The sequence below is a fragment of the Chiloscyllium plagiosum genome, unplaced genomic scaffold, assembly GCF_037043375.1.
Source record: "Chiloscyllium plagiosum isolate Xiang-an unplaced genomic scaffold, Cpla_swu_hap1 HiC_scaffold_22, whole genome shotgun sequence".
Taxonomy (NCBI): Eukaryota; Metazoa; Chordata; class Chondrichthyes; order Orectolobiformes; family Hemiscylliidae; genus Chiloscyllium; species Chiloscyllium plagiosum.
In genome coordinates this window covers 10,740,499-10,765,282 of record NW_028270160.1, presented here as the reverse complement: position 1 = coordinate 10,765,282, position 24,784 = coordinate 10,740,499, and the positions used below count along the sequence as shown (strand labels likewise).

Sequence of the window (24,784 nt, the reverse complement as noted above, 5' to 3'; positions counted from 1 at the left end):
AGTGACACTTGACATGCGTTACTGAGGGAGTGCTGCACTTTTGGAAGTGCCGCACTTTTGGAAGTGCCATCTTTCAGATGACACTCCAACCTTGAGTCCTTCTCTGTTCTCTCTCAGGTTTTATTTTCATTTTTATGATTTTATGGATTGTGTGTCACTGGTGAGGAGATCGGTTGTTGCCCATCGCTAACTGCCCTTGAACTGAATGGTGTGCACAGGCCATTTCTGAGGATTGTCAAGAGTCAGTCATATTGCAGTGGGGCTGGAGTCATGTGCAAGCCAGACCAGGTAATGATGGCTGATTTCTTTCACTTAACATTAGCAGGTTTTTTTAAAATGACAATTGATGACAGTTTGACGGCCACCTTCAGTAAGAGTAAGTTTCCATTTTAAGTTCATTAATTAAATTTCAATTCTACCAGTTGTTACATTGGGATGCTCCTCCCCTCCCAGGCAATAACAGCTCATGGTCCTACATCCTATTAAGTGTTCACTCTTCAGCCAATGTCAAGCAGGAGAAAGAATTACAAACGCGGGAGTGGTCTGCAGGTCCCTCAACAGCAACCACAACCTAGGACAGAGCATTCACAAAGAAATTTGGGTACTTGTGAGGAACAGTCCACAGTATAGGAAGGATGTTGTGAAACTTGAGAAGGTTCAGAAAAGATTTACAAGGATGTTGCTGGGGTTGGAGGGTTTGAGCTACAGGAAGAGGCTGAATAAGCTGGGGCTGTTTTCCCTGGATGTCGGAGGCTGCGGGAGGTTCTAGAGCTTTATAAAGTCATGAGGGGCATGGATAGGATAAATAGACAAGATCCTTTCCCTGAGGTGGGGAGTCCAGAACTAGAGGGCTTTGGTTTAGGGTGGAAGGGGAAAGATTTAAAAGGGACCTAAGGGACAACATTTTCACACAGAGGATGGTGTGTGTTTGGAATGAGCTGCCAGGGGAAATGGTGGAGGCTGGTACAATTACAATATTTCAAAAGCATCTGGATGGGTATATGAAGAGGAAGGCTTCAGAGGGATATGGGCCAAGTGCTGGCAATTGGGACTGGATTAATTTAGGGTATCTGGTCAGCGTGGATGAGTTAGACCGAAGGGTCTGATTCCATGTTGTACATCTCTAGACTCTCTAACTCTAATCGTGAGTTAGTGATCTACATGAACTGATTGGTAATGATTTACCGGATGAGTACAGGCTATCTTTGAGAGAGTTTTGTATTGTGCAAATTGGCTGCTGTATTTCATGTACTATGACAGTGACTGCACTTCAAATAGTACTTCCTTGGCTCAGGGACATACTATGAAATGGTTTCCTTTGTGACTGTGCATTCACATTGCAGCTTGCAAGCTCCCCACCATATTTCACTTGGAAGTTGTGGTCAGCATTCAGAGACTGGAAGCCCACTGAATCAGTGTCGGAGCTTAAACAGGCAGGAGCTGCAGCCGAGACACTCAACTCATGGAAAACACCACCAGATGTTGAGGTTTCGAGACAAAACGGCCCAAAGCACCTTCTTCATCCAAATTGGTCTTTTCATTGCTCACTGCAATAATTCTGAGTTAAACTGATCCACAGTAAAATGGCTTTGAAGGACTTTAGCGAGATCTGGAGTTGTGTTTAATAGCACTGTGAATCAGGCAATGATGACACAAAATGTTCCCTCAAATGGGTAAGTGTGTAGACTCCATGAAGGGGGCAGATTTTTTAAAAATAGAATGGAATCCCTACAGTGTGGAAACAAGCCATTTGGCCCAACAAGTCCACACTGACCCTCCATAGAGTATCCCACCCAAACCTATTCCCCTAACCTATTACTCTACATTTCCCCTGACTAATGCACCTAACCTACACATCCCTGAACACTATGGGCAATTTAATATGGCCAGTTCACCTAACCTGCACATCTTTGGATTGTGGGAGGAAACTGGAGCATTCAGAGGAAACCCACGCAGACATGGGGAGGGTGTGCAAACTCCACAGTCGCCCGAGGCTGGAATTGAACCTGGGTCCCTGGTGCTGTGAGGTAATAGTGCTAACCGCTGAGCCACCGTGCCACTGTATATGAATATACATGAGGTCTGCAAGACAGGGCTAATTGTTTTTAAAAATTCACTGGCCAGGCCAGCAGTTATGCCCATTCCTTATTTCCCACAGGGCAGTTAAGAGTCGACCACATATGCTGTGGGTCTGGAGTGAGTCCAGGTAAAGTCGGCTGAAATCCTTCCCTCAAGGATGTTAGTGAACTAGATGAGTTTTTAAGAACAATCAGCAATAGGTCATGGTCCTCATTAGACTCCTAATTCCAGATTTTTATTGAATTCAATTCAATGGTGGGACTCGAACCCAATGACCAGGAACATTACCTGGCTCTCTGGATTAATAGTCTAGTGATAATACCACTAGGCCATCATGCTTCCTGCTATAGCCTCCAATTTGTGCCAGTTCTGTAATCTGAAAGCTCTGAGCATGTCATGTACTTACTTTCTGAACAGGTCCTTAAGCTGCTTCTCTTTGACGTAAACAGTGACATTTCCAACCCACAATGACGCACAAGTTAACCTGAGAGAGGAAAGAAAATATACAATTTAAGGACAATTGGCTCAGACAACACTCCTTCCTCAATCACCAAATGCACATGAACTGGTCTCTCATCTGATCTTGGAGTCTTGCTCTGCACTATGCGCCTGCCTCACCTGCCAGCACAAAACTGCTGCTGAGCTTCAAAGTGGACCATTGATTGCCTGAAGATCTTCCTGAGATACGGGATTGGTCAGAGTGAATACTTTGGTTTAATAAAGGAGACTTTCACTACCTCTTGCACAGTGCAATCAAACCCGATCTGGACAATCTCACTTGTCAACCATTTAACCCACAAGTCTATTTTGAAACATTCTGACTGTAAGACTATTATGGAAAAGATTGTTTTCTTCATACATTACGTGTGCCTTATAACATGCAGCCTGTCGCCACATTGCTGACATTTGTTTACCGTAATCTCATCCAAACACAGACTAATTGCTGAGTGATTAGCAAAAAAAAACATTTGCAACAATCCCATTACTTTGATCAGCAGAAATTAAAGATATGAAACCCTAGCTTTCTACAGGTTCCTCTATTGAACCGCAAGCCATGGAGACTGGGACAGGTCAAGGCTCATTCATCAATCTTTGTTTATTCAGCAAATCTCAGGGAGTCAGCAACAGCAAGAGTGAGATCCTTGTCAAACTCCTGGCCCTCATCACTGACATTCATCCCTCCTTCCTCATTCTTCTGGAGTACTGCGTTCAGTTGTGGTTGCCGTTATAAGAAGGATATTATTCAGCTGGAGAGGATGCACAAGAGATTTACCAGGATGTTGAACATAGGATAGGCTGGGACATTTTTCACTGGAGCATAGGAGTTTGAGAGGTGACCTTACACAAGCTTATAAAATCGTAAGGGGTATCAATAGGATTAATGGCAGGTGTCTTTTCCCTAGGGTGGGGGATTTCAAGATTAAGAGGCATATTTTTAAGTTGAGAGGAGACAGATTTAGTAAAGACACGAGAGGCAAATGTTTTACACAGAGAGTGGTTTGTGTGAGGAATGAACTTCCTGAGGTGGGCACCGTATAATGTTTAAAAAATACTTAGGTCAATACATGAATAGGAAAGGTTTGGAGGGAAATAGGCCAGGAGCAGGAGCTGGGACGAGTTTAGTTTGGGATTATGTTCAACATGGACTGGTTAGACTGAAGGGCCTGTCTCCGTGCTGTATGACTCTATGTCTTTGTTACCTTTAGAACTGATTATTCTAACATTTTACTCTTTGTCAGTCGAAACTCTACTACATGTGTTGTAAATCACACCAAGTTCAGTTCATCTGTCACCTCTTCATGCTTGTTCACCTACGTTGGATATCATTTAAGCAATAAATGGATCATAACATACTCCTAAATAAAATCCAACAACTGCAGATGCTGTAAATCAGAAACAATAGCAGAAGTTGCTGGAAAAGCTCAGCAGGTCTGGCAGCATCTGTGGAGAGAAATCATAGAACATAGAACAGTCTGGCACAGTAGAGACCCTTCGGCCCTTTATCCTACTCCAAGATCAGATTAACCTACCTACCCTTCCATTGTACTATCTTCCATGTGCCTATCTAAAAGTCATTTAAATGTCCCTAATGTATCTTACTCCAGTTGCCAGCAGTGCATTCCACACACCCACCACTCTCTGCATAAAGAACTGACCTCTAACATCTCCCCTAAACCTTCCTCCAATCACCTTAAAATTATGCCCCTTCATTAAAGCCAATTCCATCCTAACTTACTGAAAGAAATACAGTGAATGTTTGAAGAAGGGAAGCTTACAGGGTTAGGGGACAAGAGGAGAGCAGTGGGATTGAGCCAAGCTGTTCCAAACAGCTAGCTCAGATGTCACAGGCAGACTGGCCTTATCTGTGCTGTTTTGCTCTGTGATGTTTTAAAGGAGATGATTCCAATTCAAATTGAGATAACAAAGCTGGTGCATTAAAGGGATGCAGTGAAGTGACACTTAACAGAGGAACATCCAGCCATCTCTCCAGTTCCCAAAAATTTCCCAGCCTCCCTGGGTACGTCAATCAACAGGACGTGGCTTCACATCCTGTGACGAGGGCTCCCGAGGCAAAAACAGGCTAGTGTTCCGATAAGAGAAACGGTCGCTTGACCGAGGCAGAACCGTTAGAGGGTTCAACAACCAAACAATCTGGGAGGGACTGAGGGCAGAAGAGAACCTCAAAATTGTCAAGGACATTAAAACAGATTAAGTCTTAAATTGCTGAGGTGTAATGCCTATGATTATGTCTGTAATCTAAATTCTCCCAGCTGAGCACCTAGTAATTGTTGGCAAAATGAGGGAAACATGAGTATTTAAGGCAAGTGCTAGCATGCTTCTATTAAATACAGACTAATTAGCATACACTTAAAAGCCCACATATGTTGGAGCAGAAAAAGTGCATTTCGGTAAACAGACAATCATTAAATGTTGAGGCACAAGCCTGTGGGACTAGAGGGTTTGAACTGTAAGGAAAGTCATAGAATCATAGAGATGTACAGCATGGAAACAGGCCCTTTGGCCCAACTTGTCCTTGCCGACCAGATATCCTAAATTAATCCAGTCCCATTTGCCAGCATTTGGCCCATATCCCTCTAAACCCTTCCTGTTCATATATCCATCCAGATGCCTTTTAAATGTTGTAATTGTATCAGCCTCCACCACTCCCTTGGGCAGCTCATTCCATACACGTACCACTCTCTGCACGACAAAGTTGCCCCTTAGGTCCCTTTTAAAGCTTTCCCCTTCCACCCTAAACCTGAGCACTCTCGTTCTGGATTCCTCCAGCCCTGGGAAAAGACCTTATCTATTTTCCCTATCCATGCTCCTCATGATTTTATAAACCTCTATAAGGTCACTCTTCAGCCTCTGATGCTCCAGGGAAAACACCCCCAGCATACTCAGCCTCTCCCTATAGCTCAAATCCTCCAACCCTGGCAACATCCTTGTAAATCGTTTCTGAACCCTTTCAAGTTTCACAACATCTTTCCTATAGCAGGGAGACCAGAACTGAACACAGTATTTCAAAAGTGGTTAGGATGTTTTTCCCTGGAGCATCGGAGGCTGAGAGGTGACCGTATGCAGGTTTAAAATCATGAGGTAAATAGCCGAAGTCTTTTCCCCAGGATAGGGGAGTCCAAAACTATAGAGCTGAGGCTTGAGTTGAGAGTGGGAAGATATAAAAAGGACCTGAAGGGTACCTTTTTCATACAGAGAGTGGTGGGTGTATGGAATGAGCTGCCAGAAGAGGTAGAGGCTGGTACAATCAAAAGGCATCTGGATAGGAAGGGTTTAGAGAGATATGCGCCAAATGCTGCTAAATGGGACTAGTTCAGGTTAGGATACCAGGTCAACATTGGTAAAAACAAGGACTGCAGATGCTGGAAACCTCGTTGATTTTAACCCTGCTGCGAATCCTCTTGCAAGGATGCCTGCCTTGAAGAAGTTTTTCTCCTCTCTCTACAAGAATCTCAGTGAGTTTCTCTCTCATTGCAACCCCCAAGGTCATACTCTATGCTACTTTCTCCCCACCCAACCCCCCCTCTCATTTATCTCTCCACTCTGCAGGCACCCTGCCTCTATTCCTGATGAAGGGCTTTTGCCCGAAACGTCGATTTTCCTGCTCCTTGGATGCTGCCTGACCTGCTGTGTTTTATCAAGTCAACATAGGCAAGTTGGACTGAAGGGTCTGTTTCTGTAGTGTATGACTCTATGACTATTCTGGGGTTTCCAAAAACAAGTTAGCGAACTACAGATGCTGAAGATCTGAAACTAACAGAAATTGCTGGAGGAACTCAGCAGGTCTGGCAGCCTCTGAGGAGAGAAAAACTGAGTTACCATTTCAAGTCCAGTGATCCTTCAGGTTAACTCAGTTGCTCTCTCCACAGAGGCTGCCAGACCTGCTGAGTTTCTCCAGCAGCCTCTGCTTTTGCTTCTGAGAGTGATTTTACCTGATCAACACCTTGTATTTAAACATTGAGAGTCTTTGGAATTCCCTTCCTCAAAAGGCAGTGGATGCACAATCTTTAAGTATTTTTAAGTCAGGGGTAGATACATTCTTCATTCCCAAGGGGATTTTCGAGGATATGTAGCTCCTTTATCCTGGGACCTGTTCCCTCTAGTCTGCATCTGTGAATTGTGCTCGATGCTAGCTTTACATTTTTGAGTCATACAGCATGGAAACAGACCCTTCGGCCCAACCAGTCCATGCTGATCATAATCCCAAACTAATCTGGTCCCACCTGCCTGCGTTTGGCCCATATCCCTTCAAACAATTCATCTTTGTGTACTTATCTAAATGTCTTTTAAACTTGCAACTACTGTACCCGCATCCACCACTTGCTCTGGACGTTCATTCCACACACAAACCACACTCTGTGTAAAAAAAAATGGCCCCTCGTGTCTTTTATAAATCTTTCTCCTCTCACCTTAAGAAAATACCCCTAGTCTTGAAATCCCCCACCCTAGGGAAAAGGCATCTGTCATTCATCTTATCTATATGCCTCATTATTTTATGAACCTCTATCAGGTGATCTCTCAACTCCCTATAGTCCAGGCAAAAACCAGCCTATCCAGCCTCTCATTATAACACAAACCTTCCACTCCTGGCAAGATCCTGGTAAATCTTTTCTGAACCCACTCCAGCTTAACAATATTCTTCCTATAACAGGGCAAACAGAACTGGACACAATACTCTAGAAGAGGTCACACTAATGCCCTGTACAACCTCAACATGATGTCCTAGCTCCTACATTCAAAGGTCTGAGCTACAACAGCATGTGTGCTAAATGCCTTCTTAACTACCCTGGAAGAAAGTGGGGACTGCAGAGGCTAGAGGGTGTGTTGCTGGAAAAGCACAGCAGCTCAGGTAGCATCTGAGGAATTGACGTTTCAGGCCAGAGCCCTTCATCAGGAATGAAGATTTCTTAACCACCCTATCTACATGGGGCGCAAACTTCAAAGAATTGTGTCACTGAACCTGTACTTTGGGTCAGGGACTAAAAATCAACTAGGGTGTAAAAAAGATGTATAACCCCTGTGAGTTCCATCCTCCATGTTAAGAAGATGTGGGTGTACCTTTAAGAGAGTGAACGACTTGGCAAGTATACCAAGTGCTGGAGAATTTACAAAGTAACATTTTGAATAAGAACAAACGGCACTCGCTGAGTGGTCTAGTGACAAAAACAAATTTGAATTTGCCCAATTAGTTTAAATTTACTCTGAAAAAAATACCAATTTCCAATCAAGTTTGAATTGAGTATATTAACAATCTTAAAAGCCAATGACACAATCCGATGCTCTGGGGTATAAGACATGGGGAAATTGAACACTTGAGAGGAGAACTGCCAATTCTAGCATGTAGCTGGAGATGTGTTGCTGGAAAAGCGCAGCAGGTCAGGCAGCATCCAGGGAACAGGAGAATCGATGTTTCGGGCATAAGCCCTTCTTCAGGAATGAGGAAAGTTTGTCCAGCAGGCTAAGATAAAAGGTAGGGAGGAGGGACTTGGGGGAGGGGCGTCGGAAATGTGATAGGTGGAAAGAGGTCAAGGTGAGGGTGATAGGTCAGACTGGGGTGGGGGCGGAAAGGTCGGGAAGAAGATCTCAGGTTAGGAAGGCGGTGCTGAATTTGATGGATTTGACTGAGACAGGGTGGGGGGAGGGGAAATGAGGAAACTGGTGAAATCCGAGTTCATCCCTTGTGGTTGGAGGGTTCCTAGGCGGAAGATGAGGCGTTCTTCCTCCAACCGTCGTTTTGTTGTGGTCTGACGATGGAGGAGTCCAAAGACCTGCATATCCTTGGTGGAGTGGGAGGGGGAATTGAAATGTTGAGCTACAGGGTGGTTGGGTTGATTGGTCCGGGTGTCCCACAGGTGTTCTCTGAAACGCTCCGCAAGTAGCCGGCCTGTCTCCCCAATATAGAGGAGGCCACATCGGGTGCAGAGGATGAAATAGATGATATGTGTGGAGGTGCAGGTGAATCTGTGGCGGATATGGAAGTTTCCTTTGGGGCCTTGGAGGGAGGTGAGGGGGGAGGTGTGGGCGCAAGTCTTGCACCTCCTGCGGTTGCAGGGGAAGGTGCCGGGAGTGGAGGTTGGGTTGGTGGGGGGTGTGGATCTGACGAGGGAGTCACGGAGGGAGTGGTCTTTACGGAATGCTGATAGGGGAGGGGAGGGAAATATATCCTTGGTGGTGGGGTCCGTTTGGAGGTAGCGGAAATGACGGCGGACGATTCGCTGTACATGGAGATTGGTGGGGTGGTAGGTGAGGACCAGTGGGGTTCTGTCCTGGTGGCGGTTGGAGGGGCGGGGTTCAAGGGCGGAGGAGCGGGAAGTGGAAGAGATGCGGTGGAGGGCATCGTCGACCACGTCGGGGGGGAAATTGCGGTCCTTGAAGAAGGAGGCCATTTGGGTTGTGCGTTTTTGGAACTGGTCCTCCTGGGAGCAGATGCGGCGGAGTCGAAGGAATTGGAAGAATGGGATGGCGTTTTTACAAGGGGCAGGATGGGAGGAGGTGTAGTCCAGGTAGCTGTGGGAGTCGGTCGGTTTGTAGTAGATGTCCGTGTTGATTCGGTCGCCTGAGATAGAAATAGAAAGGTCGAGGAAGGGGAGGGAGGAATCTGAGACTGTCCAGGTGAATTTGAGGTCGGGGTGGAAGGTGTTGGTGAAGTGGATGAACTGTTCAACTTCCTCGTGGGAGCACGAGGCGGCGCTGATACAGTCATCGATGTAGCGGAGGAAAAGGTGGGGGGTGGGGCCAGTGTAGTTGCGGAAGATGGATTGTTCCACATATCCTACGAAGAGGCAGGCATAGCTGGGGCCCATGCGGGTGCCCATGGCTACTCCTTTCGTTTGGAGGAAGTGGGAGGATTGGAAAGAGAAGTTGTTCAGGGTGAGGACCAGTTCAGTCAGTCGAAGGAGGGTGTCAGTGGAAGGGTACTGGTCGGTACGGCGGGAAAGAAAGAAGCGGAGGGCTTTGAGTCCTTCGTGATGGGGTATGGAGGTGTACAGGGACTGGATGTCCATGGTGAAAATAAGGCGTTGGGGACCGGGGAAGCGAAAATCATGGAGCAGGTGGAGGGCATGGGTGGTGTCCCGAACGTAGGTGGGGAGTTCTTGGACTAAGGGGGACAGGACGGTGTCAAGGTATGCGGAGATGAGTTCGGTGGGGCAGGAGCAGGCGGAGACAATGGGTCGACCGGGGCAGTCAGGTTTGTGGATTTTGGGCAGGAGGTAGAAGCGGGAGGTGCGGGGTTGTGGGACTATGAGGTTGGAAGTGGTGGATGGGAGATCCCCTGAGGTGATGAGGTTATGGACGGTCTGGGAGATGATGGTTTGGTGGTGGGGGGTGGGGTCATGGTCAAGGGGGCAGTAGGAGGAGGTATCTGCGAGCTGGCGTTTGGCCTCAGCGGTGTAGAGGTCGGTGCGCCAAACTACTACCGCGCCTCCCTTGTCTGCTGGTTTGATAGTGAGGTTGGGGTTGCAGCGGAGTGAGTGGAGGGCTGCGCGTTCCGAGGGTGAGAGGTTGGAGTGGGTGAGTGGGGTGGGGGAGTTCAGGTGGCGGTTAATATCGCGGCGGCAGTTGGCTATGAAGAGGTCGAGGGCAAGTAGGAGGCCAGCACGGGGTGTCCAGGTGGATGTGGTGTGTTGGAGGCGGGAGAAGGGGTCGTCAGAGGGTGGGCGGGAGTCTTGGTTAAAGAAGTGGGCACGGAGGCGAAGGCGGCGGAAGAATTGTTCGATGTCACGCCGCGTGTTGAATTCATTAATCCGGGAGCGTAGGGGAATGAAGGTGAGGCCTCTGCTGAGGACTGATCTTTCATCCTCAGAGAGGGGTAGGTCTGGAGGGATAGTGAAAACACGACAGGGCTGGGAGCTAGGACCTGGTGTGGGGCTGGAGGTGGGTGTGGGGGCGGGGTTAGGTCTGGGGGCGGGGATGGGGATCGGCGTGGGGGCGGGGTTGGGCGTGGTGATGGCGATAGGCGAAGGGGCGGGGTTAGACGTGGTGACGGAAATAGGCATGGGGGCGGGGTTAGGCATGCAGTCAGAGATCGGCGAAGGGGCGGGGTTAGGCGAGGTGACGGAACTCGCCGGGGGGCGGGGTTAGGCGTGGAGATCAGCGTGGGGGCGGAGACACATGCGGCGTTGTGGGCGTGTAGGTTAGTGACGTCAGTGGGGGCGGAAGTGGCTGCGGTTTACAGGGGGCAGGATGGGAGGAGGTGTAGTCCAGGTAGCTGTGGGAGTCGGTCGGTTTGTAGTAGCTGTACCACCACCAGGACAGAACCCCACTGGTCCTCACCTACCACCCCACCAATCTCCATGTACAGCGCATCATCCGCCGTCATTTCCGCTACCTCCAAACGGACCCCACCACCAAGGATATATTTCCCTCCCCTCACCTATCAGCATTCCGTAAAGACCACTCCCCCTGTGACTCCCTCGTCAGATCCACACCCCCCACCAACCCAACCTCCACTCCCGGCACCTTCCCCTGCAACCGCAGGAGGTGCAAGACTTGCGCCCACACCTCCCCCCTCACCTCCCTCCAAGGCCCCAAAGGAAACTTCCATATCCGCCACAGATTCACCTGCACCTCCACACATATCATCTATTGCATCCTCTGCACCCGATGTGGCCTCCTCTATATTGGGGAGACAGGCCGGCTACTTGCGGAGCGTTTCAGAGAACACCTGTGGGACACCCGGACCAACCAACCCAACCACCCTGTAGCTCAACATTTCAATTCCCCCTCCCACTCCACCAAGGATATGCAGGTCTTTGGACTCCTCCATCGTCAGACCACAACAAAACGACGGTTGGAGGAAGAGCGCCTCATCTTCCGCCTAGGAACCCTCCAACCACAAGGGATGAACTCGGATTTCACCAGTTTCCTCATTTCCCCTCCCCCCACCCTGTCTCAGTCAAATCCATCAAATTCAGCACCGCCTTCCTAACCTGAGATCTTCTTCCCGACCTCTCCGCCCCCACCCCAGTCTGACCTATCACCCTCACCTTGACCTCTTTCCACCTATCACATTTCCGACGCCCCTCCCCCAAGTCCCTCCTCCCTACCTTTTATCTTAGCCTGCTGGACAAACTTTCCTCATTCCTGAAGAAGGGCTTATGCCCGAAACGTCGATTCTCCTGTTCCCTTGATGCTGCCTGACCTGCTGCGCTTTTCCAGCAACACATCTCCAGCTCTGATCTCCAGCATCTGCAGACCTCACTTTCTCCTCAATTCTAGCATGTACCAGACTGCTTGAAAAAACCTCTCCCTTAAAAGTCCCTTTTCGATCAGTAACCTGTGACGCAGAAATTCTGAACAAGGGGAACAGCAGACACAGGAAGATCCAAAGACAAGAGCCTACAGCTGCCTGGTTTTGAGATAAGAAATTTGGTTTTATAAATCTTAATTGGGAGCTTTATCAGACTAGTATTATAGAAGAGAAGGTAACAGATAAGTTAGAGTAAGGACTTGTACATAGTTGTTAGTTAATTATTCTCTGTTATACTTTATGAAATAAAGTTGTTAATTTTTACTGTACATAGTTCTTGGCCGCTTGAAATTTTACAGATTATAGCACGGGATAAACCTTTTCCGTGTTGCTGGTTTTAAATTAAGCAGGAGGGTTTACCCCGTGTTGGAACACACCACCTCAAGTAAGGTTACAATGATCACACACACTCAGTAAAATGTCAAGGTATCTAATGGTTTGTGATCTGCTTGCTTCAGTTACACTAATGTGGGTCCCACAAAAAACACAGTCTAATGATGCCTTGGGAAACAACAACGATGCTGAATTATAGTGGTAGAGGTAATAGTGGAAGATTATATCAGAGCAGAGGACTGAAGCGCAATCCGTACAAGTGACAATTGCACAATATTTACTCTGATATGCCTCTGGGAATGGAGAAACAGTCTGTTTCATTGCAAGCTGATCCACAGCAAGGTTAGATCACAGGTACGGCATGCCATCAAGAAGACTAATAGGATGTTAGCCTTTATTACGAGAGAAAACAAATATGAAAGTGGAGATATGATGCTTCACTTAAGTCAAACGTCACATGGCACCAGGTTGTAGTCCAACAGGTTTATTTGAAACCACAAGCTTTCAGTGCACTTGACCTGAAGTGACCTCACCTGACGAAGGGGCAACGCTCCGAAAGCTTGTGATTTCAAATAAACCTGTTGGACTATAACCTGGTGCCGTGTGACCCCTGACCTTGTCCACCCCAGTCCAACACCAGCATCTCCACATTATTTAGACAGAGCATTATACAGATCATATATTGAATAGCGAGTGTGCAGCTTTGGTCCACTTAGGAAGGATGTAAATGCATTGAGAGGTGGCTTACCAGATTCATCTCTGGAATGAGTAGGTTGTCTTATGAGAAATGGTTGGACTAGTTTTCACTAAAGTCTAGAAGAGAGAGCAGCGAATTGATTGAAATGTATAAGATCCTGAAAAGGTCTTGCCCTGGTGGATATGTAAAAGAATGCTTCCTGCATTTTTAAAATTGGGGTTAGCCCTTTTATGACAGAGGTGATTCTTTCAGAGGCTTCTTTAACTTTGCAACTGTCTGCCTCAAGACGAGGTGCAGGTATGATTATTGAATAGTTTTGAAAGCAAGATGGATAGATTCTTGTTAGGCAGTGGAATCGAGGAGTAGATGGGAATGTGGAGTTTGAAACATGAGCAGATCAGCTGTGATCTTATTGAGTAGTGGAGTAGGTTTGAGGGGCTAAATGGCTTTTTTCTGCTTCTATTTCCAATGTTTGCATATTCACATGTTTGTACTTCCCTGCTAAAACCTTGGAAATCCATGCAATCGGAACGTGCAGAATCTGAAATTTTCCATCTTTCTCCATGGCAACACCTCAGCTAATCACAATCAATGTGCCAACCAATCAGCAGCCTTCTCTCCTGTACTGTTCAATTGTTTGAAATTTGGCATTCTTGTGTGTGTGTCCTGAAGTGTGAAAACATCAGCCGAATGTCTCTCTTTGCAGCAAGATTCAAGTTCTGTCCCATCAAACAACTGCTCATATTGTACACTGCCACATGTCCTACACTCGTGTCATCATTTTCTTGGACAAAAACAAGACTCTTCACCAAAAGGATAGCCATGCTGATTTATCACACGTAATACAGGGGGAGTAAACTATTTGGATACAAAATTGGCTCAAAGATAGGAGATAGAGGGTGGTGGTGGAAGGTTGCTTTTAAGAATGGAGGCCTGTGACCAGCAGTGTGGCACAAGGATTGATGCTGGGTCTACTATTTTTTGTAATTTATACAAATGACTTGCATGTGAACCTAGGAGGCATGGTTTGCAGATAGCACCAAAATTGGATGTGCAGTGGACATGGAAGAAGGTTACCTCAGAGTACAACAGGATCTGGATCAGATGGGCCGAGGGGCTGAGGAGTGGCAGATGGAGTTTAATTTAGATAAATGCGAGGTGCTGCATTTTGGAAAAATAAATCTTAGCAGGACTTATACACTTAATGGTAAGGTCCTGGGGAGTGTTGCTGAACAAAGAGACCTTGCAGTGCAGGTTCATAGTTCCTTGGAAGTAGAACTGTAGATAGATAGGACAGTGAAGAAGGCATTTGGTATGCTTTCCTATATTGGACAGAGTATTGAGTATAGGAGTTGGGAGGTCATTTTGCATCTGTACAGGACATTGGTTAGGCCACAGTTTGGAATAGTGTGTTCAATTCTGGTCTCCCTGATACAGGAAAGATGTGAAACTTGAAAGGGTTCAGAAAAGATTTACAAGGATGTTGACAGGGTTGGAGGGTTTGAGCTATAGGAAGAGGCTGAACAGGTTGGAGCTGTTTTCACTGGAGCGTCAGAGGCTGAGGGTTGACCTTATAGAGGTTTATAAAATCGTGAGGGGCATGGATATGGCAAATACTCAAGATCTTTTCTCTAGGGTGGGTGAGTCCAGAACTAGAGGGCATAGGTTTAAGGTGAGAGGGGAAATATTTAAAAGGGACCCAAGGGGTAATGTTTTCACACAGAGGGTGGTACGTGTATGGAATGAGCTGCCAGAGGAAGTGGTGGAGGCTGGCACAATTATTCAGCTTCCGAAAGCACATAATCTGTGCATTTTCTTTTAAAATTAAGAGTAGCAAAAATCAGCCAGTAAATGCTTATGGAGCATTCAATTTTACACCAGTCCTCTTTGTTTCTCTCAAGCTAAAGACAAACAGAATGGAGGGGAGGCGATGTGATTTCTCAAGGTAATCATTCAGAGTTGGAGAAAGGAATTCTCAAGCCAGAAAGTCACCCCACACTGAGGCAAAACAAATTCTATCGAATAAGACCTTCTGAAAGTAAAATTCCTGTGGGGGTTTTCCAATAGCTTTAATCATAGCCACACGCTCCTGTTGATTTGGCGAGCCCAAATGCTGTTTTCCGTTCTGCCCTTCGTTTTATGAAGAAGATTAACTTCACCACACTCTGCCAGATGCTCAGCATCCAACCTCACTTTCTCTCAGTTGTGTAACAGAAAATCCTCTCAGTGAAACGCTGTGAAGAGGTCCCTCACTGTTGGGCCTGTCTTCTGCCTCCAGTTAGTAAACCAACAGGGAGCCATGGAGTTGCTACAGAAAATGCGGAGATCAAACACGCCCCTTCACCAAAGATTCCCATACTGTCTTGGAAGGATGTCCAGCTTTAAACACATCTGTGCCAACCCCCACAATGCCTTGCAGGAACGCAACACAGAGATCGAGAGATTGCACCCTTCCTCACACAGTTTGCTCATCAGTACCCTGCCTCCCCCACCAACTCAGCTCTGGGAGGTTGTGATTGCACTGGAAATGGAGATTCACCAGGATGCTGCTTGGGATGCAGCATTTCGGAAGTAGGGAGAGGCTGGATAAGTTCTGGTTTTTCTCTTCAGAGCACAGAAGGTTGAGCAGGGAGGAACCTGTTAGAGATGGATGACATTATGAGGTGGAGGTCTTATGAGATCTTACGATCCTACTCCACAACCACCCGATGAAGGAGCAGTGCTCCAAAAGCTGGTACTTCCAAATAAACCTGCTGGACTATAATCTAGTGTTGTGTGGTTTTTGACATTATGAAGGGCATTGAAAGGGTGGAATGAGACCAGTTGTTTCCTTTAGTTGAAGGTCAGTGACAAGGGGTATAATTTTAAAGCGAAAGGCAGGAGGTTGGGGAGAATTTGTGGAAAAGATTTTTCACCTGCAGGGTGGTGGGGACCTGAAATACATTACCTGGGAGGGAAGTTCAGGTGGGAAACCTTTACAAAGTACAGAACAACCTCAATTATCCGAACGAGAGGGGAGGGGATTATTTTGTTTGAATAACTGACTAGAACAGAATCAGTGTGGAAACAGGCCCTTCGGCTTAACAAGTTCCCCCCAACCTCCGAAGAGTGACCCACCCATTCCCCTACCCTATATTTATCCCAACTAATGCACCTAACTCACACATCCCTGAACACTATGGGCAATTTAGCATGGCCAATTCACCCTAACCTGCACACCTTTGGGAGGAAACCCACACAGACACAAGAGAATGTGCAAACTCCACACACATAGTTGCCCGAGACTGGAATTGAACCCGGGCCCCTGGCGCTGTGAGGCAGCAGTGCTAACCACTGAGCCACCATGCCACCCTTATTGATTGTTTGGATAACATTTTTATGGGAGCTTGAACTCTTGTTTGAATAATCTGAAATTTGGATAATTAATGCTTGGATAACCAAGGTTTTTCTGTATTTGGATGACTATCTGGCTACGGACCTAATGTGGAAAAGTGGGACTCGTACAGGGGGTAGTATATTTCTGGTGGCACAGACTTGATGGACTGAAGGGCCTCTGCTATACTCCATGATGCCACAATGCCATCTCCATACACCCCCAGTGGCCCCCAGTCAATGAGAGGCTTTTCTGGTGATCCCTTTGTGGAAGTCCATTGTTGTACATTGAGAGATGGGATGAGGATCTTGGGGAGGGTGATGCTGGTGAGAAGCAGGATTTGGGATCTGGCCAGAGGGTGGCCCTCAGTGACGGGGCGGTGGGGGGCTTCACTTGACCATGTCTGCACCCTGCACCCTCTCGCTTAAAGAAACCCCTTTCTCACCTTAGAAGTGACACACCCTTGCACCCCTACCCCAGATGGGGAGGGCTTTAAGTTTGTCGTTCAGTATCAGTGTCGTCACATTCGCCGTCACAGCGGGCAGCTTGTGCACAGCAAGATCCCACAACCAGCGAAGAGACGAGCAGGCAGTATATTTGCAGACGTTACAGAGTTTTTCAGCTCTATAAGCGAACAAGCCTCGTTTTGACCTTTCTGGCAATGTAGCACCTGCTCAGTGCCACCCTGAGGTGTCAGTGTCGATCTGGGGTCAACTCTTAAAGGTGAGGTTTACTCTCACATCCTCTTGTGCACATTCCCACTGAGCCTGAGGAAGGTAGGCTGTAACTATGAACGCCCTGCTGGCCTATGCACCTACCTTCTTCCATACACACGGGGAAAAAACACACACACAAGAGTAAACACTTGGTACCTACTCAGTTTGATCCCCATTTACAGGACAATCGATCAAGTATAAACAGTCCTCTTCCTCAGGGATCTCCAAGGTCCCAGAATTTGGCCGTTGAACTGTGAAAATAGGAAGAAGGTTACAAATTAGGAATTAAAACCTCATGTCCAGCGTAAATTCACAAATTCAGCATCAAACCCAACTCTAGAGTTAATCGCAATGCTGTGGGGCTGGAGTCACACATAGGTGAAAGTGAGGACTGCAGATGCTGGAGATCAGAGTCGAAATGTGTGGTGCTGGGAAAGCACAGCAGGTCAGGCAGCATCTGGGGAGCAGGAGAATCGACATTTCAGGCATAAGCTCTTCATCAGGAACACGTAGGACAGACCAGGTAAGGACGGCAGATTTCCTTCCCAAAAGGAGCTGAGTGACCCAGGTGGGGGCTTTATGACCATCAGCAACGCTAATCATGGCACCATTACAGAGATTAGCCTTATATTCTGGATTTATTGATTGAATATAAGTTCCACTAGCTGAGATGGTAGGACATGAACCCCTACCCCAAGAGCATTTGCCCTGGGCTAGACCCCACTACATCAAGACTTTCCCTTAAACGTGTGGCACGAGGAGTGAAGGAGAGGAAGAGTGGTGGAACAATGGAGAACATTCCAATTCAGAACCCTTTCAGGGTGTCCACTAAACACCAAGCAGGTAGGAACTGGCTGGAGAAACTAATGGGCAAGTCAAAAATACTCACAATTCAACTCTAAACGAGAGTGTAGAGCAGCCTCGACAGTTTGATACTGCTGGAGGGCCATTAAGCTTTGTTGCTGAGTGAAACCCATGTTCTGAAACAAATATTAAAAGAGACGCTGTTAAACCTTATCCACTTGATCAAACACAAAGTCCCGCAGATGCCAGAAATCTGAAACAGACACAGAGAAGGATGGAGAAACTCAGCAGGTCGGGCAGCATCTCTGGATTCAGAAACAGAGTTAATCTTTCAAGTCATTAGATGAATGCTAACGCGGTTTCTCTCTCCACAGATGCTGCCAGACCTGCTGAGTTTCTCCAGCATTCTCTGCGTCTATTCCAACATTCTGCACAGTTTCTCTGCAGGTTTCTGTTTGAAATGTAAAGTGGGCCACTCGTAGACTGGGGAACACATTTAGTTAACCAATCAAGCCAACGCGGATCAGAATAGACGTAGAGAAGAAACTTACACATGTGGGCGAGAGTATGAGGGATAGTCACTATTAAAACCAATAAACAGTGCAGGAGAAACCTATTTATGTAGAAAACGGTCAGAATGTGGCACGTGGTGATAACACTCAAGGGAGAGCTAGATTAACACATGGGGAAAAGGGGAGAGAATGCTCTGCTGAAGGGATAAGATGAAAAGCAGGAAGATGCATGCACCTTTAGCGTTGAATGGCCCATTCCTGGCCTGTGACTGAAATGTAGGGCCCCTCACACAACTGGATGCAAATATCTACAATGACTTAACACGGGGAGGTCTCAAGTCTGCATCCTAATGGGCCCCACAGCGCCAAACAGCCCTAACATCAGCACGGAGTTGCCAGTAGATAGTCAATGTGGGGAATCCTGACCGTTGTACAGATTGGGTGGTCTCTGAGAGGTTGCATTGAGATATAACGTCGGACCAAGAGGAGAGAGAAGGACAGAAATGACCTAGCGTCCAAAAAAGACTTCAACAATTTTAATACCACTCATCAACATTAAAATATACACCTACTCCAGATTTAATTTGACTCTGCTTACCCTTATGAAGAGAAGTACATTTGAGTGTCACCAATATTTTTGTTAATATATCTTTCACAACAAAGCTAATCTTAGTGGAAGTGTGTTCTGCTGAGCTGGCAGCAATTAAGGAGATGTATAAATGTTCCTATACTGCGTTTGTCTAGAGACAGTGGGTCATATCTAATGATTCATCACTCGACACAAAGAGTAACAGGATCCAAATAGAAACAAAAATTAACTTGTAAAAGAAAATCCCACAAGAGAGCAGTAACCACCAGTTACAAAGAAGTAATCAAGACAGCACTCCACACAAGTGCCATCAGTTCCAGTGTTTGGCCTCAGGACTACCTTCTCCATCAAGCTCTCTGCCAAGTCTTTGATGCAATTATTTTGGTCAACTCATTCAGGTTGCCGACAATAAGCTGCTCAAGAATTCTAGTCACTGAATTTTGACAAGCATCTGTCTGACATAATAAGGTATTTATATCAGTGAAACAGCCAATTTGTCACAACTGGTTGTCTTAGTGTTCATGTTCCTTGTGAGACTCCTCTCCCTCCCCTTCATCTTACACAAACATGGAGTCACAGGGTTCGAGAAAAGGCCCTTTGGCCCATCGGGTCTGTGCTGATCTAATCTATACTGCTCCCAATTTCCACTACTTGGCACATAGCCTTCAATGTTATGAATTTTAAATGTTCATCCAAGTATAGGTTAAAGTCTGGGGAGGTTTCTCATCTCTACAAACCCCTCAGGCTCCACACTCCCACCATCCTCTGGGGGAGAAAAAGTGTCATTAAATGCCCACTGAACCTCCTGCCTTCCACCTGAATATAATGCCCCTTTTGTAGTGACAGGAATCAGGTTGACTGCATTGACCACGAGGTTCTTGATTGGGGCTGTTAACCTGGGCCAACCAGGAGCGCCCTGGCTGACCGATATAACCAGGGATTGGAATCCCCTCAGTTGAGGACTGACTCTGAGCTGGCTGGGCCACAGCCAGTGTGTTATTGTTATTCTTGTCTGAAAAACGGATTTCTGTGCTGGCTGACTGCACAGCCAGTTTGGGTGGCAAGGTTGCTCAGTGGTCAACACTGCTGCCTCACAGCGCCAGGGACCCGGGTTCGATTCCTGCCTCAGGCTACTGTCTGTGTGGAGTTTTCACATTCTCCCAGTAAAAGTGTGGGTTTGGTCTGGTTTCCTCCCATAGTCCAAACGAAGTGCAGGTCAGGTGAATTGGCCGTGCTAAATTGCCCGTAGTGTTAGGTGCATTAATCAGGAATAAATACAGGGTAGGGGAATGAGTCTGGGTGGGTTACTCTTCGGAGGGTCGGTGTGGACTTGTTGGGCCGAAGGGCCTGTTTCCACACTGTAGGGAATCTAATCTATAGTGTTCCAGTTTAGTTCTCACTGGGGAACTATGGTTTTGGTATTTCACTAGCTGGTCGCAGCCTGTGTGTTACTCTTTTTTTGTTTTTTTGGGCAAGGACTATGATCATTTCATGGTAGGGCTTGGCCTTTGCACTATGGTTTTTTTAGTGCTTGCACACTTTCTTTTTGCATGTGTTTTCACTTTTTAGTGCTTGGACTGAGGCCTGTGAGTCAACTGCACCTAAAACAAAATAGAATCTCCGCAGCTGAGGGCTGACTCTGAGCTGGTTGGGTACAGCCAGTGCACTGTGCACGAGTAAATAAAGGTGGGGGGGGAGCTTGGTGACAGGACCCAGTTATGTCAAACTTGTTATTGACTCTTCAACTATAGGGAACAGCTGCTGTCTTTTCACCCTGTCCATGGCCATCACACTCTTAGCGATATCCTTCTGTTTATTTATCTAACTGTCCTCTATTATGTCTGTGCTGTTCACCTCAACTTGTGGCAGAAGGTTCTGCCTCCTCACCCCTCTGTGAGTGAACGGGATTTGATGGAAGTGTTTTGATACATGTGTGTGACTGGGCATTATGTAAAGTATATGTTCTCTCACACTCAAATAACCACCTCCAAAATGACTGTTTGTTGACTCCAACTCCCCATAGTTACAGGGAAAGTTGCCTCTCTGAAGGAACGTTTCAGACAGGTTGAGATGCCTATTTAGAGTCCCGTCCTGTACCTTGGGTAATCCTCGTCAGCAAAAGATAAAATAGGCCGATATAATTACTGAATGTCCCCGTCAATCCTGAATAAGACAGACAGAAAATAGTCAGGTAATCCAGTCAAGATTGAAGAGGAGGGTACCAGTGACTAAACAGTGAGGCTATCATTTGACAAGACTTTGAGTTTGTGCTTGTTGCAATAAAACACACTGGGCGGCAGGTTATAAATACTCCCCATGGTTAACAGTGCTCTCTATGCTCAGTGAGAGCGTCATAGGTTCAAGTCCTGCTCCAGAAATGTGAACACGTAATTCAGACCAGTACCAGAGTCAGCAACTATAAGAGCACCCTAATTCAGATGACGTGTTCAACAACAAACCCAAATGCTCTCTCAGATGGGTGCAAAAGATTCCATGCTACTATCTTACAGAGAAATGAATGGGTGGGGTCAGGAGGTCCTGTTCTTCAACCCAACATCAGTAAAACTAATTGTTCAGTCAGTATTATCGCTGCTTCTGGGAGTTCACCGCGTGCTGTGTTTCCCACATTAAAACCTGGATTGTGAATTGTTTGACCCACAGTCGGTTAATTAATGGTTTTCCTGTAGGTATGAGGTTTCACAGACTGCAAGGGATGCTCCTTCAAGGAACCACCTAGTGTCCAGGAATGGGAAATGTTGATGTTTTAAGAAAAATGTGAAGATTTTAAGAGGGTAAAGCTTTACAAGAATAGATCCAGGGACAGTTCTGTGAATAGACTGGAGAAGCCAGGGGAATATTTTGTTCTTTGATTGAAGGGTAAAGGAGTTGAAGATCATTTAAATGGGGCAGGTCGGCATAAAGCTACTGCACAGGGGCTTTTGAGGTGGTATTCATGCATGTTCACTGGGTTACAGGGAAGGCAATTTGAATGTTGGCTTTTATTTCAAAGAGAATAGAACATGAAAATATTGAAGTTTTGTTAAAAACTATACAAGGCGCTTTTAAGACTACAATTAGAATATTGCAAACTGTTTTAGCTGCTTATCTAAGATAGACTGACATTTGAGGTATTGGGCTGTTACTGAGTTGAAGGCACTGTCTTATAAGGAGAGGCTGAGTAGATCAGGCCTGTACTCATTGGAATCCAGAAAATTGAGAGGAGACCTTATCGAACCATACAAGATTCTTTAGAGGACTTGACCGTGTCTAGGACCACAGGGCTTAATCTCAGAATAAGGGGTTGCATGTTTAAGACAGAGGTGAGGAGGAATTTCTTCCTTATGTTGTCAGGCCTGGACTCCAGACCCACAGTGAGCTGGTTGACTCTTAACTGCCCTCTGAAATGGCCAAGAATCTGTAGAATTCTTTACCGCAGAGGGGTCTTGAGGTTGGGTCCTTAAGTATAATCAAGGCTGCCATAGACAGATTTTTCATCAGAACGGGAATCGAGGGATATGGGGATAAGGCAGCAAAGGGGAGTTGAGGATTATCAGATCAGCCAAGATCTATTTGAAAGGCAGAGCAGACTAAACGGGCTGAATGGCCTCCTTCGGCTGCTATGACTTATGGCCTTCTAGAATACAATGTTGAAGGAAGTTTCAATCAAAGCCTTTGAACTCATGAGAGGTTTGGACAGCAGAGATGGGGGAATCTGCTCCCCCTGGTGGAAGGTTTGAGAACTAGAGGATATTGGTAAAAGAAGGAGGGGGAATACTAGGGAACGCATTTTTAATAGATTAGAAAGCACTGCTTGAGTGAGTGGAGAGGCAGAGTCAACTGCGAATTTCCAAAGTGAATTTGATAAGAACCTAAAGGGAGAGATCTTGCAGGGCTATAGAGTAGAAATGGCTAAAGTCCTCTTGCTGAAGTGTAATACAATGATTATACAATTCATAAGCTCCACATTACAGTAAATCGCAGCAAGAAGTTTTGATGATAATCCATGCAATTACAGACAACACATGAGAAAGTAATTATTTTTATATGAGTTGCCTCGATCATTAATTTTTCTAAAATCAGCAAAGATTTGAATAAAAATATCTCCTTTACCATCAGTCTAAACATACGAACTTTGAACAGTTCCTTAACAGCATCATCACAGTCTTTATCGAGCTGCAAGACCAGTTCGAACGCAGATTCTGCCTCAGCGTACCTCTGTAAGGAGAAGGCCTCAATGTTAGATTCTCAATCTCGCAGTTAAATAATCCCAAGTCTATTTGAAACATCCTTATCCTTTTCTTCTTTCTGCATCCAACTCAATGTGAAACCGAGGATCTCTCTGTCTCTTTTCCAATGGAATTAGAGGAGTCCTTGACAGTGCTCTCGAGTGACAACAGGCCATTCTGTTATTCACATACTTAGTATGGATACATTTATAAGACACTTTTCATGCAGTAAAATGTTCCAAGTTATCCAACAGAATTTGACATGGCTGAGCATTTCCCAAATTCATTCTTCTGGCATTGTGTTCCTCAGCTCCGAGCTCATAAATCCCAACTAGCTGCACTCACTCGAGAGCTTGCTACGCCTTGGCATTTTTGCTCATTTTAAGATCTTTCTTAATCCCGATGACAGTGAGACTTTTGACCCTTGGCTGCTATCTGTATCCGTGCTGTCTGGGAGGACACTGTAGAGCTATCTGGTGAAAGAATCATGCCTGTTCTTCCCCAGTCTACAATGGGTCAGTGGATTTCATTGGTAACTGACAGGGTGATGGTTCAACACAATTGAAAGATAAAGCTGTCACTATTTGAGGGGGAAGCGGTGGCCTGTTTCTGGGCTAGTATTGCAGAATCCCAGATGGATGCCCTTCATTCAAATCCCACCGGGATAGGTAAGTAAAGTGTCGGGACGTTAATGGTATGGTGTTAGAGACTCGATCTCTCAAACAGAAGGTGCGGGCTCTCTCTCACCCAGTCCATAAGACCATAGGAGTGGAAGGCCATTCGGCCCATCGAGTCCACTCCACCATTTAATCATGGCTGATGGGCGTTTTAATTCCACTTACCTGCACTCTCCCTTAATTCCTTGCGAAATCAAGAGTGTGTCAATCTCTGCCTTGAAGGCACCCAACGTCCCGACCTCCACTGCACTCTGTGGTAATGAGGCAGTCCAGAGGTGTTTCATACACATTGGACCAGTTTAATTAAAAGTATCTATCTGGCTGCTCTTGTGGACAGCTGTAGAATCACTTTTGCCTCCACCATTCGCGCTGGGATTCATTAGCAAGGCAGTTATATGTCTAAGACTAGACGGCATACATTTAAGGCGAGGAGCAAGTGGATTAGAGGGTTTCTGAGCAAAAACAATTTCAACAAGACTGGGTACATATGTGAAACACACTGTCCAAGAGGGTGATGCAGGCAGGTACCCTCGCAACGTTTAAGAAGCATCTGAGTGAGCTCTTAAAAAGCCAGGACATAGGAGGCTATGGGCCAACAGCAGGGAAATGGGATTAGTGTAGTTTGGTCAGAAGAAGGAAGTGAGAACTGCAGATGTTGGAGATCAGAGTCGAGAGTGTGGTGCTGGAAAAGCACAGCAGGCCAGGCAGCAGAGGGGCACGGATAGGATAAATGGACAAAATCTTTTCCTTGGAGTGGGGGAGTCCAGAACTAGAGGGCATAGGTTTAGGGTGAGAGGGGAAAGATATAAAAGAGACCTAAGGGGCAACATTTTCATGCAGAGGGTGGTACGTGTATAGAATGAGCTACCAGAGGAAGTGGTGGAGGCTGGTACAATTGCGCCACTTAAAAGGCAACTGGATGGGTATATGAATAGGAAGGGTTTGGAGGGATATGGGCCGGGTGCTGGCAGGTGGAACTAGATTGGATTGGGATATCTGGTCGGCATGG

At 46.3% G+C, this 24,784-nt stretch overlaps 1 protein-coding gene across 6 annotated transcripts in view; it reads right to left on the bottom strand.

Annotated features, from left to right (window-relative positions):
• Window positions 1-24,784, bottom strand: part of LOC122561319 (uncharacterized) — a 164,785-nt gene that overhangs the window by 26,507 nt on the left and 113,494 nt on the right. For all 6 annotated transcript variants that reach the window (XM_043713011.2, XM_087998748.1, XM_043713012.2 and 3 more), the window contains 4 exons: window positions 22,983-23,087; window positions 17,857-17,947; window positions 17,128-17,218; window positions 2,486-2,563 (listed from right to left, as the gene is read on the bottom strand). In XM_043713011.2, the coding sequence (XP_043568946.1) occupies window positions 2,486-2,563; window positions 17,128-17,218; window positions 17,857-17,947; window positions 22,983-23,087 (365 nt within the window). The remainder of the gene's footprint in view (window positions 1-2,485; window positions 2,564-17,127; window positions 17,219-17,856; window positions 17,948-22,982; window positions 23,088-24,784) is intronic.